Source organism: Lampris incognitus, chromosome 9 (genome assembly GCF_029633865.1).
Source record: "Lampris incognitus isolate fLamInc1 chromosome 9, fLamInc1.hap2, whole genome shotgun sequence".
Classification (NCBI taxonomy): domain Eukaryota; kingdom Metazoa; phylum Chordata; class Actinopteri; order Lampriformes; family Lampridae; genus Lampris; species Lampris incognitus.
The window spans coordinates 53,041,253-53,060,821 of record NC_079219.1 but is presented as its reverse complement, the minus strand read 5'-3'; the positions used below and the strand labels follow the sequence as shown (position 1 = coordinate 53,060,821).

At 50.1% G+C, this 19,569-nt stretch overlaps 2 protein-coding genes across 2 annotated transcripts; both read right to left on the bottom strand.

Annotated features, from left to right (window-relative positions):
• Positions 1-4,261: 4,261 nt before the first annotated feature.
• hoxa11b (homeobox A11b) lies at positions 4,262-6,344 on the bottom strand. The gene is made up of 2 exons (XM_056285574.1): positions 5,696-6,344; positions 4,262-4,497 (listed from the first exon to the last, which is right to left on the bottom strand). Exons 1-2 carry the CDS (start codon positions 6,342-6,344, stop codon positions 4,262-4,264), a joined length of 885 nt encoding a protein of 294 aa, XP_056141549.1.
• An 8,208-nt stretch (positions 6,345-14,552) lies between these two features.
• hoxa13b (homeobox A13b) lies at positions 14,553-15,780 on the bottom strand. The gene is made up of 2 exons (XM_056286339.1): positions 15,147-15,780; positions 14,553-14,794 (listed from the first exon to the last, which is right to left on the bottom strand). Exons 1-2 carry the CDS (start codon positions 15,778-15,780, stop codon positions 14,553-14,555), a joined length of 876 nt encoding a protein of 291 aa, XP_056142314.1.
• Between the last annotated feature and the right edge of the window lie 3,789 nt (positions 15,781-19,569).

Here is a 19,569-nt window from a genome sequence, read left to right as displayed (position 1 = left end):
ACAGCAAAACAAAACCGTACTCAGATGTTCTAAAAACGACAGTTTTCAGGTCAGATTTACGGAGTAATTAATGCGGCCTCGGCTGATTTACCTGGGCAATTAATTTCGTAAGTATAATTAGACGGAGACCGGAAAACGCTCCGGCAAGTCAACTTGTTGTTGGTTCGCCCGTCCGGCCGTTTCCGCCGGGCTCGTGACGGGATCATGTGACTAATCAGAAATAATCACACTGTATCTGCGCCGAGTGACGAGTCCCGGACAGACAAGACATACACGCACACGCACACACACACATACAGACGGACACACACGCACACACACACACACACACACACACATACAGACGGACCAGCAATCTGCGTACAAACAACACGATATTACGCTTTCACATCGCGTGCAAGAAATACCCCAAAATCCAATTTTGTGTGCAGATGATACACCAGGCCTTTCCATTAACTTCTGTGGAGAGCTGACAGACACACACACACACACACACACACACAGACAGCCACACACACACACATACACACACACACACACACACACATACACACACACACACACACACACACACACACACAGACGGACACAGACACAGACACACACACACACAGGCAGACACACACACACACACACACACACACACACACACACACACACACACAGACGGACCAGCAATCTGCGTACAAACAACACGATATTACGCTTTCACATCGCGTGCAAGAAATACTCCAAAATCCAATTTTGTGTGCAGATGATACACCAGGCCTTTCCATTAACTTCTGTGGAGAGCTGACAGACACACACACACACAGACACACACAGACACACACACAGACACACACACACACACACACAGACACATACACACACACACATACACACACACATACATACACACAGACACACACACACACATACACAGACGGACACACAGACACACAGGCAGACACACACACACACACACACAGACGGACACACAGACGGACAGACACACAGACACACAGACACAGACACACACACACACACACAGGCAGACACACAGACACACAGACGGACACACACACACACACACAGGCAGACACACACACACACAGACGGACACATACACACACACACACACACACACACACACACAGACGGACAGATAGACAGACGGACAGATAGACAGACGGACAGACAGACGGGCCGGTTGAAAGAGATTCCAGGGCAGACCCCTGCAGAGACACACAGACCCTTCACATTATGTGCAGCACAACTTCTGTCCTGAACACTTCATAATGATCATATCCTCCCTCCCTTATTCACCTATTGCCCCTTAAATAGCACTAAACACACACACACACACACACACACACACACACACACACACACACACACACACACACACACACACACACACACACACACACGCACGGCGTAGTAACACCGGCATATCTGACAGAAATAACCTGGCCTATAACGTGGTCAAGCCTTCGGCAGAGTCCCCTCCAAAAGTCGTTTTCAGGCCACTGACGCTGATCCCGGGTCAGCTCTCAGGCCTCCACGACAGACCGCTGAGCCCTTTTACTGTTTGTACCACACGCACAAAAAAAAAATCACAGAAGAAGAAGAAGAAGACGAAGAAGAAGAGGAAGAAGAAGAAGAAGAGCGAGTCATTCTAGTCAGAAATGGGGTGTTCGTCCCGCTCTGCGCCGCCGGCGGCCTGCCGGCCGCCACGTTGTCCCCGGCGGCCATCTCTGCGTAAATGCGCGTATTGTTCCAGCTGTTTTATGATGGAATAACCACCGACGGGAGGACACAAGGGCCTCGCAGAAGGGCCCCCCGCAGCAGCCCGGACCGGCTACACCGGAGAAACCGGACTCGGGACGTGGGCTAAGCCCGGCGGTGACCCAGCCCGACCCCGGTACAGGTTTATCTTACCTTAAAACAGCGCAGAGTCCCAAACACGCGGAGACGGGCGTTGACGGGCGCGAGAGGAGCCTCCTCGCTAAATCTCAGCTGACGACAGTGACATTGATCTGAGGAGCGCCACCCGGTGGAACAAATAACGCGGACGGAGAGGAGGAGGAGGAGGAGGGGGGAGAGAGAGAGGAGCGAGAGAGAGACGCGGAATATTCCGACCGCGGCGAGCCGCCGGAGACAAATGACGCCGCAGAGGTCCGGGCGGCGGGACCCAGACTTCCAAGCGCTTCCCCAGCCCCGCCGCCTCGGCCCCGGAGTGAGTCCCAGTTAATAACCTTGGTCTCAGACGCTTTATTGCTCCGCTCTCCAAACGCTCCAGACGAGGACGCGTTTCTTTTTCTTTTTTTCTTTTTTTTTTTTTTTCCTGTTTTATGGCCAAGTTGCTGCAGCAACCGGGGGAAGGATGTGGCCGCCGCGCGGTCAGAGCGGAACCGCGAGCAGCCTTGCAGCCCTGCAGCCGCTGCAGGGCTGCAAGGCTGCTCGCCGCTTTAATGGCTGTCCTCCCCGGCGCGGAGAGCGCGTTATCAGCCCCGCGCGCACAGCCTGCTCGCGCGGCTCGTCGGACCCCCCTCCTCCGGCGAGGTGGCCTCGGTGGAAATTCGTCTCAATAAGCATTAAAGTGTGCGGACGGTTCCGCCAGGCCCGGCGTGTGAGGTGAACCCGGGTCTCCCCAGTCCGCGTCCACACAACACGGCGTTGCTCCAAACAAACCCCCTCCTCCCCCCTCCCCTCCCCCCCAAAGTTCGCGTGCAAGATGAGAAGGCCGAACGAGCCCGGTCCGCATGACACTTGCCTGGCACCGCGTGCCCCCCTCCTACGACGGATATAGAATATTAACTGCAGCGGGATCCCCTTTCATTGTGGGCACAAAGCAACAGGCCCATAGATCACATGTGGTCCGGCCCATAAAACCAAATCCCGGATTAAGTTTCATCTCGGGTTTCGCCCTCTTTTATCGGGGGGCTTTGTGCCGGGGCTTGAAGTTTGGAAAAGAATTTTTAAAAAAAAATAATCTCTTTTTTTTCCTTTTTTTTTTTGTTGGGGTTGCGTTTAACGTGATGTACAGATGTTGGAGGGTGTAGTTTTTTTTTTTTTTTTTTTGGTTGCCGTACCCGACACATGACGGTGGCTTTAGCGTCACCTTATACACCCAAACGATTTTTTTTTGTGGTTTTTTTAAAACGGCGCAGATGGGTCCACCCTGCACGCGGCGTGCAGGGCGGAGGAGGTCCGGCTTATCAATGACTGCGAAACACTGTCAGACACCCTTCTGAAACATCAAGGCTTGTATTTACACACACAAACCCCCCCCTCCTCCTCCAAACACCCCCCCCCCCCAAAAAAAACAACAAAACCAAAAAACATGGACAGGTCGGTGAAAAGAGAGTACAGTAGGTTTTCTCCTCGTGAGGTCCACGTGCGGAGGAGCTCTTGTGCGTGCATACATTTGCGGCAACAAACGTTGTGCAGAGGACAAATAAACGTGAATGACGGGGAGGAACTGGCGGAAAGTACAGCTGCGGGCTCCCAGTCCTCCTCCTGCGGACCGCAGGCTGCAGCAAGCAACACGAAGCCCCGGGCCCGCGCCGCTGCACGAGACACGCATCGCAGCAGCACGCCTCTACTGCAGTACTACCACAGAGAAGTACTGCTGAGATACTACTGCAGTACGGCTGGGATACTACTGGAGTAGTGCCGTAGTGCTACTGAAGTACGACTAAAATACTACCAAAGTATTACTGAAGTAATACTGAAATACTACTGAAGTATTACTGACGTACTACTGAAATACTAAGGAAGTACTACTGAATCCGTGTCTTTATTTCCAGGGACGGACTTCTGTCGCTGCTTCGTCAGACGAATGCATTAATAATAATAATAATAATAATAAACAGTAATAATAATAACAGTAATAATAAAAAATAATATTAATAATGATAGTAATATTGATAATGATAATAATAATAATAATAATAATAATAGCAATAACAATAACGACAATAATAATAATAATATAGACAAAGGCGGGTAATGCGAAAGCAGTCTATAAATAGTATGGAATATTTCACCGTGATACAACTGAAACGTGGACCAGGAGACAGGCTGCGCGAGCCTCAGGTAGGTAGGTAGGTAGGTAGGTAGGCCGTCATGTGGAGCCTGTGCAACGAGCAGCAGCAGGCAGCAGGTCTCTGCAGGCCGCGGGACGGTCTGTCTGTCTGTGTGTGTGTGTGTGTGTGTGTCTGTGTGTCTGTGTGTGTGTGTGTGTGTCTGTGTGCGTGTGTCTTCTCCCGCTGTCTCACAGCAGAGGGTTTGTGGTGTAGTACTGTAAACGGTCCCTGTTGAGCTTCTTCTCCTTCATCCTCCGGTTCTGAAACCAGATCTTGACCTGGCGGTCCGTCAGGCTGAGCATCCTGGAGAGCTGCAGCCGCTTCTCCTTGTTGATGTACACGCTGAAGAAGAACTCCCTCTCCAGCTCCCGGATCTGGTATTTGGAATAGGGGCACCTCTTCTTGCGCGTCCTCTGGCCCGCACCTGAAACACACACACGCGCACACACACAGCGCGGGACAGGAGTCAGCGGCACGCGGAGGCGACGTCCGAGACACACAGATATCACATCAGCACGAGGCCAATTAGCGATCAAATACAGACGGGGGGCTTTACTGAAAGCCACGAAATGTTTTCTAGAAGCAGCCAAAGGCAGCTTTGTTGTTGTTGTTGTTGTTGTTGTTGTTGTTGTGGAGTTCAAGTGTTACCTTCCTCTGCCACTGGAGGCCTGCAGCGGCGCCGAGCGGCTGTAAACAAAGACCTGACTGCAACACGCTGGACAGCACCGGAAACATGCATGCTCGCTACGACCCACTTCCTATTTATCTCGTGTGTGTGTGTGTGTGTGTGTGTGTGTGTGTGTGTGTGTGTGTGTGTGTGGCAGGGGGGGCAGCTGGGGCCTTAACCCATATATAGCCAGTATCATGTGATTTTAGCTATCACAAGCGTATTATCCATTAGTGTGTGTGTGTGTGTGTGTTTGGGCCTTGGCACTTGTTTCATCCCAGAATATTTCGTTGGAAATAAACTGTAGACTCGAACCGGCGACCTTGCAAACCCACCTAAACAAATCCCCGTTTGGGACGGAGTTGCTGATTATAAATAAGCGCCACCTCTCAGCGGCTCGGTGGGTCCGATGCTGCCCATACGAAATGTAGATACCACCTCGATATGGACCCAGAGGTTTTGGGGTTTGTTTGGGTTTTGTTTTTTTTTTTAGAAAATTTTGAAAAAAAACAACACAGGGATCAGACGTCCCTACTCGCGTGCGAGGGGCGCCCGTGATGAGTCTAGATCCGGTGTTTTCGCAGGATCCGCCTCATAAAGCGAGTTAATTCAAGAGAAATATGCAAAACAACAGAAAAGAGAGGGAAGAGGAAGAGAGAGAGAGAGAGAGAGAGAGAGAGAGAGAGAGAGAGAGAGAGAGAGAGAGAGAGAGAGAGAGAGAGAGAGGAGGAAGAAAAGCCGACACGCCAGTGAAACGTTGGCCGGGAGGTGAAGCGGTCCGTCTCCACGGCCAATTTCAACCCCAAGCACGTGATCTTGTCGCGTCTAACAAAGTTTTGCTGGGGTAAATATGCGGGGCCTCCATAAACCCTACGTCCTTATAAAACAGCATATAAAAGCTTTTAAGAGCCGCGTTCTCTCGTGCACCACGGGGCGGCGGGGCAGGCGGACTTACTGTGGGTCTTGGGGTGCTTTTCCTCGCCGTGAGCCGCGGACGGCTTCGGGCTGCAGCTCTCCGCGTCTCGCCGCCCGTCCTCCGCCGCTCCGCCGCACGTCTCCGCCGCCGGGGCCGGGGCCGGAGCCGGAGCCGGAGCCGGAGCCGACGTGCCCAGCTTGGCGGCAGCCCTGTGCTCGGCGTGCTCCGTGGGCGTCGCGCTCTCTGCGCTCCCGTAGGCAGTGTCGAAAAACTGGTCAAACGCTTGCGGTAACACTCCGTTCCTCCCGACGCCTCCTCCGTAGAAGCCCGGCGTCGCGTTCGGGCTGGAGTGGCAAGCGCCGGAGTTATTTTTCGCGAATATGTCCCCCAGTGCAGCCGGGCTGGATAGACCGTCCCGGTGCACGATGTCCTCGGCGTAGCAGTGTGACAGGCTTCCCCTGTGGTGGTGCCACTTACTGGACGCGTCAATGCCATAGTCTCTGAAAGCCACATCTCTGACGGAGGGGACCTGTGGCAGAGTTGAGGACTGGTAGGAGTATGTCATGGGACAAGACGACTGGCTCTGGCTGAGATAATGAGGGAGGCTGGAGAAGTCCGCTCCGGAGACGTAGTAAGTGCAGCTAGGTAAATACATGTTGGAGCCAGATATTCGCTCATCAAAATCCATATTCTGCGGCGCCGTGCGATAACGATCCCCGCATAGTTCCTCTGCGGCGCTGCGCTGCCGTCACTTTGAGGCAGATCAGTGGAGCAGAAATCCTTAGACGTAAGCTGACGTGTGGATCCATCTCTATCCATTCCTGAGGGCGAAACCCATGTGACCACTGGCAGAAAATGACAGATACGCCTCAACTGATGCATAGGCTCAACCGGTTCACAAAGTACACCTATTGGAAAAGGGGGGGAAATACCTGCATGCAAATATATATGCATATATTACTTTTTTTTTCCTCTTCAATTTTTTGGATTTGCAAAGCTCGGGTGAAGCGCAGCTCGGCGTCTTCCCCAGCACGGATTCGCGGGTATTCCCCCCCCCCATTTCTAACTTGTGTTTTCACATTGAACATGAGAGTGATTAACGGCAACAATAGACTCGCAGGTAGGCCTTATTCACCAACGGTTTTGCTGAATCCTGATGTGACGTCATCTTTATTTGATGATTTTATTTTATTTTTTTAATTTAACACCAACCTCCAGCTGATCTCAGTCTAAATCTGCAGAGAGACGGAAAAAAATATATTCTTTTTGGTCATGAAAGCAAAAAAAAAACGGACTTTCTAAAATAGAACAATAGGTCTGCCCTACATCCTATAGATCCTATAGATCCTATATCCTATGGATCCTATATTGTCTACCCAGTTCCTTTATTGCCACAACTGATTATCTTTAATCTGGAATAAATCAGTTCAGGTCGATGTGGCACGTGCTGTAATTTAGTTTTGATATTGTGATTTCAGATCTCGACTAATCCCCCCCCCTTGCTCCTCAGCTGTAATGTGATGTTATTGGGCATCAGTCTACATCCGGGCTGATGTGGGGGGGTCCCGCTGCACCTCTCATCCGCTCTGACACGGACCAACAAAGAAGACAATAAGCCGAAGTCTACGTCGGCTCTGGCTCGCGCCTTTACACTTGCCTGCGTGGTAATTGTTTTGAGGAACATCAAGGGGCAGGGCCTGCGCGCGCTCCGCGAACCGCAACCTTCAACCTGCGCAATCCGCCATCTGCGCCATCCGCGAAGGTCAGGGAGGGAAGCTGGAGGAGCTCTGGCCCGCAAACGCTGCGTGCGGGATTTAGATGAAGAAGTTCAGACGTCGGGGCCGCCGTGCCCCCCCCAGCAGGTCTGCTGGTCTTCATACAAGGCCTACACCAGGACTGAGGACCCGGCAGAGTTCAAGCGCAGCCGGAAAGAGGAAGACAGGAAACGCGCCTCCGTGCGCGGACGTCGTGACGCAACAGGCTTGATGTGACCTTGTTTACTTCTGATCTGGGTGTCTGTGGACGGGAGTCCTCCTCCCCAGTCGGTCTCGGAGCCCCGCGGCCGAGCTTCCGGTCCTCAACATCCCGCTAGCTTTCCGACTCCTCCGTCGTTTGCGCGTCATTTTCTGCGCCGTTTGTGTTTGTTCGCGCGCAGGTCTGCTCCTCCACACGTGCGCGCGCACACACACACGCGCGCGCGCGTTTCGGCTGTGTGTGTGGCGCCATCGTCCGGGATTATTTCCCGCAGGTCAAAGATCGTTCCTCACCTGGAGACGAATTCGTTTGGCGTGATGGGACTTGGTGGTTTTTCCGGTGCCGGTCTTGTTAAAACCCGACTGACGGGATGAAAGGAGATTCCTAATCTGAGCCCTGAGTCACGTTGGAGGTGAATAAACCTGTTGAATGTCTGTCTGATTTACATGTGGTGCGACGCGGAGGAGCCGGGACGCCGCAGCAGCTGATCCGTCTGGTCTGGCGGCAGGGGGTCGGAGGATATAACGTACAATTATAATTATTAAGGTGGTCTCTGGGCTCGTGCGTTTTGGGGATGGTGGCTTTGTGAAGGGTAGAAAGGCCTTGTTTTAAAGGTGGGGAGGACGGAGGGGTGTGATGAGACTGATGATCCGCTGTTCAGGTCAAAGATTTCTGGTGGTTTTTTTATTTTTTACAAACATCTGGATGTGTCGTCACACCTCCCTTAAACTACACCTTATCTTAAATTATCGTAAATTATCTTAATTTCTCTGGAATGATCTTGTGCTTTAATAAAGCTGAGGTTTCGTTGTTCGTGTGTTGTTCTGCGAGACTGACAAGATATTATATTATGTGTAATATTTAATATATATTATGGTATTATCTGTGTATAGCACTTCGTCAGACCCGCTGAAAATAAAAATGAGAATATTATTTTTTTGAATTGACGAGATGGAAGAAAACACCGATGTAACAGCAGACAAATTGTGATTTTTATTTAACAATAAATCAAAATGACTTTATATTTCCCGTGTGTGTGTGTGTGTGTGTGTGTGTGTGTGTGTGTGTGTGTGTGTGTGTGTGTGTGCGTGTGTGTGTGTGTGTTTTTAAGACGCACCTACGAAATAAATTTATCAAAACAATTTTGTTTTCCAAATAAAATCTGCCGTTTTAATGAAAAAAATACACAATAAAACATCACGCGCGGCAGAAGGCTGTGTGAATAAACCGGAAGTCAGTCATCTTAAAATTAAATATATATATTAGAAGGAAAAAAAAATATTTATTTATTTTTATCTATGGGATATAAAATGACTAAGCGGGTTTGCCCTTCTTCCGTTGATTTTAACATTTATCTGCACGTGCGCCACCGTAATCATGATAATAAATGGTAACAAGCTTTATTTCTAGCGGCCCTTTGCAGGCAGACAGCCTGCCTGTAAACACACAGGGACGTCCGGCTTGCTTGAAATGGCGGAAACAGAATCACAGACGACCTTTAACACGCGCCGGCCAGCTTTCCACATCAGCTCGTGGGAAAATAATAATAATAATAATAATAATAATAATAAATTATTTGTGTTTTTAGTTGGTGGTATCTGATGTGGACGCAGTTCTTGCCCAAAATAACGCACGGACGCTGGGTAAGGATAGAGGCCTCCTCCCTATGTAAAGCCCCGGATCGACCAGCTTATTGACGAACCATCAGCCCCCGCCGTGTAATTGGCTTCATTATGAAGGCTTCTCTGCGGACCGTGTCGAGTTTTCCTTTCGCGGTTCGAGGCCGCAGCCTACAAGCCCCGGCTGGCTTATAACGTCTCGGCGTGTCAGTAAAACCAATATCGGCCCTGATTATGTGTTTGAACACCTGATGGGGCTGTCAAACTCGGCGATCACCTTTGATCGCGGGACGCGGTGACGTCACGTCCTGGCCCGAGACGCCGTCGGTTAGGGAAACGGCACGCTTTTTCATATTTCCCATATAAACGCTGGAATAAATCACCGGTTTCGGGGTCATAAATTAAGAGTGCGACTTTACAGTTTTTGTTTTTTTTTCTTTTCTGGGGTTTCTCTTGCAGAGGTCCCGGGGCTCTCTGCGGAATGTGTCATTAACATGGCGTCAGTTGCGTAACGCCGCTCGCCCGTCTGACAGACAGGTGGTTTTATCTCGTCTAGATGTCCAGGGGGACGGCTCTCCTCACCCTGTACTTACTCCCGCATTAGATGACATGTCAGAACACACGATGGAGATGACAAACATTACATGGATGGATGTGTGGATGGATGGATGGATGGATGTGTGTGTGTGTATGGATGGATGTGTGTGTGTGTGTGTGTGGGGGTATTTTTTGTGGGTCAGAATCGATAACAGGTTCATTCATCTCTGCTGGAACATTTGGTTGGTCCAAAAACAGAATCCATCTGTGCGGAATGAATACTTGAGAATAGTGTGACCTAAATACGCTGATCCAAACTACATGCCTGTCTCTGTCTGACTGTCTCTGTCTATCTAGCCGTCTGTTTGTCTGTCTGTCTGTCTGTGTGCCTGTCTGTCTGTCTGTGTGCCTGTCTGTGGTCTGCCTGTCTGTGTCTTTGTCTGTCGGTCTGTGTCTGTCTGTCTGCCTGTCTGTGTGTCTACCTGTCTGTCTGCCTGTCTGTTCATCTGTCTGTCTATCTGTCTCTGTACCTGTCTCTCTGTCTGTCTGTCTGTCTGTCTGTCTGTCTGTCTGTCTGTCTTCCTGTCTGTCTGCCTGCCTGCCTGTCTGTCTGTCTTTTTTCATGCCTGTGTCTCTCTGTCTCTCTGTCTATTTGCCTGTCTGTGTGTCTGTCTATCTGTCTGTCTGATTGCCTGCCTGCCTGCCAGCCGGGCTGTATGCCTGTCTGTCTGCCTGCCTGTCTGTCTGTCTCTCAAAGTCAGATGCGGGCTCTGAGTGGCCCCAGTAGAAGCGGTAGTAGAAGCATCGGAGTGACGTCATGTGGAGGTGGCTGATATAAACTCCGGCCTTCTCAGAAGGGCACAGGATGAAAATGTTTACCTTCGTGTAAACGTTGCTTTTAAGTGTAAAACGCGAGCTCGCCCTCCTGGGTGAGACTGGCAGCCCCGTCCACATCCTCCTGGGTGAGACTGGCAGCCCCGTCCACATCCTCCTGGGTGAGACTGGCAGCCCCGTCCGCTCCTGCCCGCCTTGCTTCATGGCCACACAGAAGCGCCAGTCCCCCGGAAGACCAAGATAACATTTCAAATAAGCGTCGAGATGGCGCACAGAGCACATCCGCTTATTTGAGAGTATCTGTGTGTGTGTGTGTGTGTGTGTGTGTGTGTGTGTGTGTGTGTGTGTGTGTGTGTGTGTGTGTGTGCTACGATCACATCTACTGAGTGTGTTTTGAACATCAACTCACATCCTCACCGCCTCTGAGACGCCGTAAATCATCTATACTGGATTATGGATGATCTATAATTGATTATCTATAATGGATTATGGATTATCTATAGTAGATTATCTATAATTGGTCATCTGTACTGTATTATCTATAATTGATTATCTATAATGAATTATCTATAATAGATTATCTATAATTGGTTATCTGTACTGTATTATCTATAATTGATTATCTATATTGGATTATCTATAATAGATTATCTATAATTGGTCATCTGTACTGTATTATCTATAATTGATTATCTATACTGGATTAATAGATTATCTATAATAGATTATCTATACTGGATTATCTATAATAGATTATCTATACTGGATTATCTATAATTGATTATCTATGATGGATTATCTACAGGTTTAATAACGAACAGCGGCCTTTCAGAAATAAAATAAGACAGAAACGTTAACAAGTGTGTCACGTTTGCGTTTTCCATCGCTCGACAGACCCCGTTCCTCTCTCGTGCTGCTTTGAGTTTCGGTCCATCGACGGGCCGCTGCAAACCAAACTCCAACGAACTTCCGAGTCAGCGCCTCGCCGGAAGTGGCTGTCCCGTCTGCTGCCTTGCTCAGAGGCACGCCGAGGGTGATAGCCGGGGCCGGGATGAATATTCCGGGTTTTTTTTCCTTCTCCCCTTTTTTGGCGATTTCACGCGCGTGCCGGCGTAAAGCCCCGCAGACGACCTGGACGCAGACTGAACGAGCCGCGGGACGGGTTTCTCTTCGTACGGCGATATCACAACCAACATTAAGCAGAAGCTACCAAATATTCATATATGACATTCACAATGCCTTTTTTTTTGTTGAGTAGAACTTGCGTCATACGTTTGTACAAACCCCCCCAAAAAAATCGACCAATACATTACAACACATGACATAACATGACATGACATAACATGACATGACATGACATTATATTACATTATGTGACATTATAACGCAGCAGTGTTGGGCTCCATACAACTGATGACAACCCTCATCTGGACCGCAGACCCGGAGAGACCGTCGGTGGTCCGTTTCTTTATTTATTTTACGTTTTGCTTTGGAAATTTTAACACCACACACACGCGCGCGCGCGTATATATTAATGTATATTTTGGGATGTTAATTTTACTCCAACTTTATTAGCTGCCTGCGGGATTTATTTATACACATTTTTCACACGTCGAGTTTAACCGTGTTGATAAACTGAACATCGCTGTAAATTCTAAAAGTTAAATTTACTCAAAAATAAATTAGGAAACCGATTACACGTGGGAAAAGTTAAGTCAATAAACTTCATAGTGTCGAGTTATGTGAAATGATTTTATGTGGCACGAACTTGACACAATTAAGCTCACTGACATTTCTTTTCCCACGTGTAATCGGTTTCCTAATTTATTTTTGAGTAAATTTAACTTTTAGAATTGACATTGTATTTATTTAACACAGTTCAGCACCAATATGAAATTATTATTATTATTATTACAACTCCCTTCCCACGTGTCACATTCTGGATAGGTGGATATGGTTTTCATCGTCTTAGATATTTTAGTAAATTTAGTAAAACCCCAAAACTGAAAAATCTCCTCTGATTTTTTTTTATACAATAACGGAAATTTTGGACTGTCGCGTGGCAGATAAATTAACAACCTCTCTGCTCCAGACGAGTTAAATTGTGCCCTTCAGAAATCTTCATCTACAAAACGGATAAACAATATTTTGGAAACGAATTATTACATTTTTTCCCTTCACTCAAATGAGAAACGTGTCCAGCGGTTAAAGTTTCCTCCGCTGTTTTTCCGCGACGGTTTTCGTGAATTTGGTCACGCGGAGGTCTTTGTTCTCTTCCCGGACTTTAAAAGTAATGATGATGTTTGTTCTGAGCCGCTTTATTGGAAAAAGTGATTCAAAAACGTATAACACTATATTTCCACTATTACTTTATTCCAGGAAACAATGCAATACCACCAATTACTGAATTAAAGACAAACACTAAAATAAATATTTTTTTTTATGTTCGACATTATGAGAATTTTTAACTTTAAGTAAAAAAAAACAAAAAAAAGATAAATGATGAAATCGATCAGCTCGCGACTTAATTGGGGGAAATTAGCGGCGGAGGGCTTAATAAGGCCTACCGGTGTGGGCTATTTGGGACACATTAAAACAGAAGAAAAAAAAGGCTGTTAAAAACAAACGAGTCAGCATCATTAAAAATCGTTTGCTTTGAGACTTTAAATCCGCCTCCTGCGGCGCGCTGCACCGGCGTCACCGCGCCACTAGATGGCAACATAGACGGCGAGAAGGAGAGCCCGCTTCGTGGTGCGTGTGAACTCTTCAGCGGGCTGGTACCGCGTGTAGGGCGGCAGTGTCCGGGCGAAACGCACACGTCCGATGCCCCGGATAGTGTCACGTCTCGTGCACGGGCCCGTACAGTACTACCGGAAGATACTGTAAGCAGGAAAAAAATAAAAAAAAACATTCATTCTGAATCCGGCTTATAAAAATGAACTCCACAAAGGTAAGGCCGTGGTCCCGTCCGTCAAACATTTATTAGAAAAACGTGTGGCTATTGCAGTCGACAAAGGGAATGTGGATATAGAAGCAGTCAGATATTATTTACATGTTCCAACAGCCCCGCGTCTTCCATGCTGTCAAAATATGACGGGCGTGCCGACATACTTAACTAGCAGTTATTTTACGTGCTGCAGCGTCACAGCCCGGGCCGCGTGCTCTGACGCCGCAGCCTACGAAGTCGCGCGGGGTGTCAGCTGAAGCGTCCGTTTGGGAAACCAGAGTTTTACGCGTCAAAATGGACACAACTTTATCAACGGCGTGGTGGCGTCGTGCGTCGGGGGAGCGACGACGACGACGACTAGCAGAGCCTCTCCCCGGTGCTCGGGTCTCTGTCCGTTTCAGGAGACTCTGCCGTGCGCGATAGGCCAATCCCGTTCACGTGAGACTGGCTACGGCCACCACTCCACGGGTGCCCACGCGTTCTCGCCCCGTTGCGCATGGACTAAAAACGCACTGGAACGAGAAGAAGAAGAAGAAGAAGAAGAAGAAGAAGAAGAAGAAGAAGGAGGAGGAAGACGAGGCGGCCGGCGATTTCACAGGCCCACCGACGGCGTCGTGTCCCGTTTGAAACGTTAACGTGAGTTTAGGGGGGAGGAATGTGCACGTCTGTCTGCCTCCACATCCCCCTCCGCAGAATGGCCCCGGTCAGCGCGTCGCAAATCATTTCCGATCTTCTGTCAGCAGGCGACGTGGAGTGGTTTCAATTAGCAGGTGAGGAGGAGAACCGGAGGCCTCCGCGAACACCCCCCCCCCACCGACACCACCTCCTCCCTCCCTCCCCGACGCAGAGCCGCCTGCCTCGCCGACCAAAGAGCGAGTGGGCCGCGTAATAAATTATAACACAGTTTTTATCTTAGCGAGGGACCATCAGGGGTCCCGTGTGTTCTGCCGTCGTCGCGCTCCTTGCAGGGTACTCCCCCCGGAAGCTAACTGGAACTCTTGAACTTGTTGACGACCTTCTTCTCCTTGACGCGCCTGTTCTGGAACCAGATTGTCACTTGTCTCTCCGTCAGGTTCGTTTGGGCGGATATCCGTCTCCGCTTGTCCTTCGTGATGAATTTGTTGGTGGCGTACTCCCTCTCCAGTTCTTTCAGTTGCACCTTGGTGTAGGGCACGCGCTTTTTCCTCCCGCGGCGGATGGAGTTGACGTCCCCTCCCGGTATGGAGTCTGTGGAGAACAAAACAGCACCCCGTAACGCACCCCCACCCCCTCCGTCAGTAACATCGGTGACAGCCTGTACACACACACACACACTTGGTTGCACATAGAACATTGATCAACAAGTACGCGGGACGACTTCCACAGAGCAGCTCCTTAAAGGAGAGGGGCTGCCGATTCGTTATAAAACTATAAGACAGGGGATTAAACCAGTAACACCAGTGGGGGTGGGGGGGGTCGCATAAACGGCACGCATGCAACTTTTTAAGTCTTGCTGCACATCTCTACGTGCAGAAGTGCGCGGCAATGCTTATGCACATTTCTAGTGATTTTTTTTTTTTTGCACAACTGTTCAAAGTACCTTGTAACGAGGATTTCCACAGAGGGTTTGACTGTGGCTGCTCCTTGGCGCAGTAAACTTGACCATTCCAGCCGTTGGCGATAGCCCAGGGCTGGTAGGGCTCCATGGGCAATAGAGACTCGTGTCTGGGCTCAGAGGGCGCGCTCAGAGCCGGCACGACAGGGACGTCCAAATAGCTGGCTTGATAAGGGCCAGAGGAATAGCCTTGGTAGAAGGCAAATTCCTTCGCCCTCGACGGAAACTCTTCTCCCGACACGGATGTGTCCATGTATTTATCCCCGTAGCCGGAAGGCTGCGCACATGTCTTGACGCTGCCGTGTGACATCCTACACGGGTAGTAGCTGCTGCCAAAATATCCATAAGGCAAAGACGCGTTGGGCGAGCTCTGAGTAGCCGGACAGGGGCTGCATTGTTTGACAGGGTCCCCCATGCCAGAGACTGGCACCTCGCTCGCGGTGTAGGTGGTGCTCGGAGCCAGCGACGTGGGATGCCCCAGCAGATTCCTGCACTGGTTTGCAGCGAAATTGCCTCCAGCGAATCCGTCCATGTTTTTGCTTCTCTCATCCAAGCCGTTGTCGTAGAGGAACATCACCGGGTCAACCCACCGCGAATGGAGAAGTAATGAGGCGGTCATAGCACGCGCCACATCGAGACGACCAGTTCTTTTTTCAAAATCCCCTCGACTGAAAGCAGATACGGAATCGGAGAGTGTAACCGATACCAACGAGCCCGAGCGCAGGAAGATCGCGAGGTTATTGGTCGGGGCCAAGCACGTGATATGCAAAGGAGATGATCCGCGTCTAGACGGCAGATAATGCAAAATCGAGCTCGATATTTCGGGAGATGGGCTGAGATTTATACGCGCATCTATCTTCCGTTTTACGTAACGCGGGACCTATCAGCAACTTTCACCGAGTCGGGGGGGGGGTGGGTGGGGGGAGAGGGGGGGTGGGTAGCCGAATCGGACCCCGAACCACTTCTCTTTACCTCAGCATAGGCGGGGATATCTGAAGTAGTCCTTTATGTTGCTTTTTTTTTTTTTGCACCAAAGGAGGTTGGAATGATATTCCCTGGTCATCCCCGCTCGTCGTAGAGACGTTTGTGGAAAAACTGGGGCGTCATTACGCATCCCTATACATGCCCTATTGACACACCCAGGGAGGACACGCAGACTGGACCTTGGGCTTGGAAACACGCAGCGCTCTGTGTCCGAATTAGAAAGTGCACACATCTACGAACATGCACGGCAATAATCTCAAGAGTTCGAGTTCAATTGTCCTCCGCAATAAGTTAAAATACGACGATTACGCAAGAAAAGAAAGAAAGAAAAAAAAACGAGCCCACGTCCAGGAAATGGAAGTTGTGTCGTTAATAATGAAATTATTAGATCAAATTATCCTCAGGACACGTGCGTCACGGAGACTGTGCCTCCGCGGTGACGAGTCCAGCGTCAACAAAACACCCGGAACACACTTGGCGTCTTTTCCTCCATCTCGTCTCGGGCCAAGACGCGGCCAGAGGCCAAGGTCAAGTTGAAGGTTGTGGGGTTGTGGTCTCTCCAAAAACACACACACACACACACACCTCTCCTCTCACACAAACGTCGTTCCCAAACGCGTGATGGTGCGTGTGCACGTGCGTGCACGTACGCGCGCGCGCGTGAGCGGAGGTCCACACGGAGACCGTGATCCTCGTCAGGGCTCCTATTCAGGCCTATCTATTTAAATCCGTGACAGCACATGTTTCCGCTTAGAAAAATAAAAAGAAATTAACATTCAAGTGTAGGCTATAACTATTACGTCGTGTTAACCCCCGCACAAAAACAACCCCGACAAGAAAAGGAGACATTCACGATGTTGTTTGATGCGCGCGGGCGCGGGCGCGCGCACGCGAATTCACACGCGATTGCTTAATGCGAAACATGCCTCGGAGGTTGTTCTGGGCGAGCCAGCAGCCCGACTGGCAGGATGGATAGAAAAGGCAACGCTAACAAGATGCGGTGTGAGCAGGCCAATCGGCAGGCTGCGTTTTTACTTCCACAGAACCAGTTCACATCCTGTGCGCGCAAAAGGTCAGCGAAACAACGCTCACCGCCACACACACACATACACACACACACACACACAAATTAACCAAATGTTTCTGGAGTGTTATGACATGGCGAGGTGTTAACATTTGCATGAAAGAAATTTACCTTTTTTTTTTTTCCCTTTCTCGAATTCCATTGGCTTCGCCGTTCCCACGCGCGACGCAGGGCCTAACAGGCGGCGCGGACTGAGCGGAGGGAAAAGGCGCAAATTCGCCGTTTTCGTCTTGTTAACGCGCACGGACACGCACCGTTCCGGCCGGTGGCCGGTTTGATTAAAGAGGGACACGCGCAAAAGTGTTGTCCTTTCAGGTCCTGCTCTGCCCGATTACACCGTCCGCGCTGGACAGGAAACGCCTCGGCCCCACTGTTCCCGCCGTGCAGAGCGGCGTGCGCGCAGCGACGTCCGTCACTCAGCTCCACCTCGCCGCTTCTGACAAGCGCCCGAAAACGTTAGATTAACGGTGGAGACGCCGATGACATCTGATGGTGTCGTTTACGAGAAGAACGAGGATTTCTCTCACGGCACGCCACAACACCACACAGGGAGAGGCGGGCGCGGGCGCGCGCGCGCACGCACACAGGCGTGCGTGTGTGTGTGTGTGTGACGCGGAAGACGGAGCGCGTGTTGGCGGCTGCTCTGAGGCGTGTGTCCGTGTGCAGGTTTCAACTCAGTCAGTGTGGCAGCAATGGCGTAACAATGTTGTAACATTGTAACGGTGTTGTAACATTGTAACAGTGTTGTAACATTGTAAGTGTTGCGGACGCTGCTCCTCTGTTGTAGCGTCTTATTTGTTCAGTGAACCAAATTGCGAATCTACTGTAAAGTTAATAAAGTAGCCAATTATTGAATCTTATAATTACGTCATCAATACAAGGCCTGATCGGTAGGAGATGTTTACCGCGGGTTAATTATTCAAAGTTTAATTGTTCTCGATTTAAGAGGCGTTTTGGCAAACGCGTGGTCCGTCGGGGTAAAAAGGTGGAAATCCGTTGGAGGCGCTTTGAAGTTGTCCCGTGACGGAAGCCGAATTTGAATCGCGAGCCGTTAAAATCAGCTGCACATTAATCGGCTTCGGTTGAAACGGGGCAGGACTGTTCTGCCAGCCTCGCCGCAGATTAGCCTCGTTTAGACGGTGTTAATGAATACGAAGCCAATTTGATTCATTTACGTTTTTGATTTTTATGGGTCGACGGAGCCAAAGAAAAGCCCGTTTAAGACGGGGGGGTTTTACGGCTTGCGAGCGGCCTGGCGTTTCTGCAAAACAATTAGAAATCTATGGCGCTTTCTTTGTTATTAAATGGCTTGGTGGGCCTTGGCAACAACACTGATAGCGAAGCGTTTTAATTAAAGAAGGGATGTTAAAAAAAACTAAAAACAAACAAAACAAACACACAAGTAACCGGAAGTGCTGCTGAAGGCCTAGCGTCGCAAAAGTTAAAATCCACATATGTGCTCGTGCGACCGACGCCGTGATTTGTTTTATTTCATCACCGTTATTTTAAGTGGGCGGCACAACAAAACCCAGTCGCAGACCGACACCGCGCCGGCGTCCGCTGCCTGACGCGACCCAACAGCCGACGCGTGGCCGGGCCCGGGGGCGGGGGGGCGCGCGCGGCTGCAGGAAGGAGCCGCGGCCGCCTGACGAAGAGACGGCAGCGGGGATGAGGCCGTCTGGTCCCCCCCCCTCCCCCCCAGTTGGACGAGCAGGCCCGGGACCAAAGCGGGGCTCTGTTTGCAATAGCTGCCAAGCAGATAACAACACGGCTCTCAGTCCACATCGCTTAATGGACTTTTTATGGGTTTGTCTTGTGATCGCGTGACCTATGGCATCTTGGCCTCTCAGCGGCTCTTGGCAAACTAGATCAGAAACATGCCGCCCTGCTCGTCTGGCTGGCTGGCTGGCTGGCTGGAGGTGCAGAGGAGACGTCCACCGCTCGCTCCGAATTCCCCCGACCGATGCAGACTTGCAGGTCCGGTAGCCTACAGCCATTTGCGCAAATGCAAACAAAACCGGATTTCACTGAAACCCGTTTTTTTTAAGCGGGGTGGGGGGGGGGGTGGGGGGGGTTGAAAACTTAGCCAACACATCAGCTGCCACCGACCTTAATGATCCGGTCCTGCAGCCATGTGTGTGAGGCCTGCAGACAGACAGCAGCGTTTCTCGCGTGTAACGAGGCTTTTTTAAAGAACACCTTCAGAAAGCGGTTCCATCTTTGAGGCGTTTTTCCGCAGCCAAAGGATGCGTTTTGTTGTCTATCGGAGTGAACACAACAAACACAAACAAGACCAGATGCTGCCTTCAGGCTGCAGATAAGCCCCGTGTTGAACGGTGC

What these genes read in the sequence shown, in the direction of transcription:
- hoxa13b (XM_056286339.1), bottom strand. Translation starts at nt 15,780, where the DNA reads ATGACCGCCTCATTACTTCTCCATTCGCGGTGGGTTGACCCGGTGATG. An exon ending in GTGGAAATCCTCGTTACAAG is followed by an intron (nt 14,795 to 15,146) that starts GTACTTTGAACA and finishes TGTTCTCCACAG; the next exon opens with ACTCCATACCGGGAGGGGAC.
- hoxa11b (XM_056285574.1), bottom strand. Translation starts at nt 6,344, where the DNA reads ATGGATTTTGATGAGCGAATATCTGGCTCCAACATGTATTTACCTAGC. An exon ending in AAAGCACCCCAAGACCCACA is followed by an intron (nt 4,498 to 5,695) that starts GTAAGTCCGCCT and finishes TGTGTGTTTCAG; the next exon opens with GTGCGGGCCAGAGGACGCGC.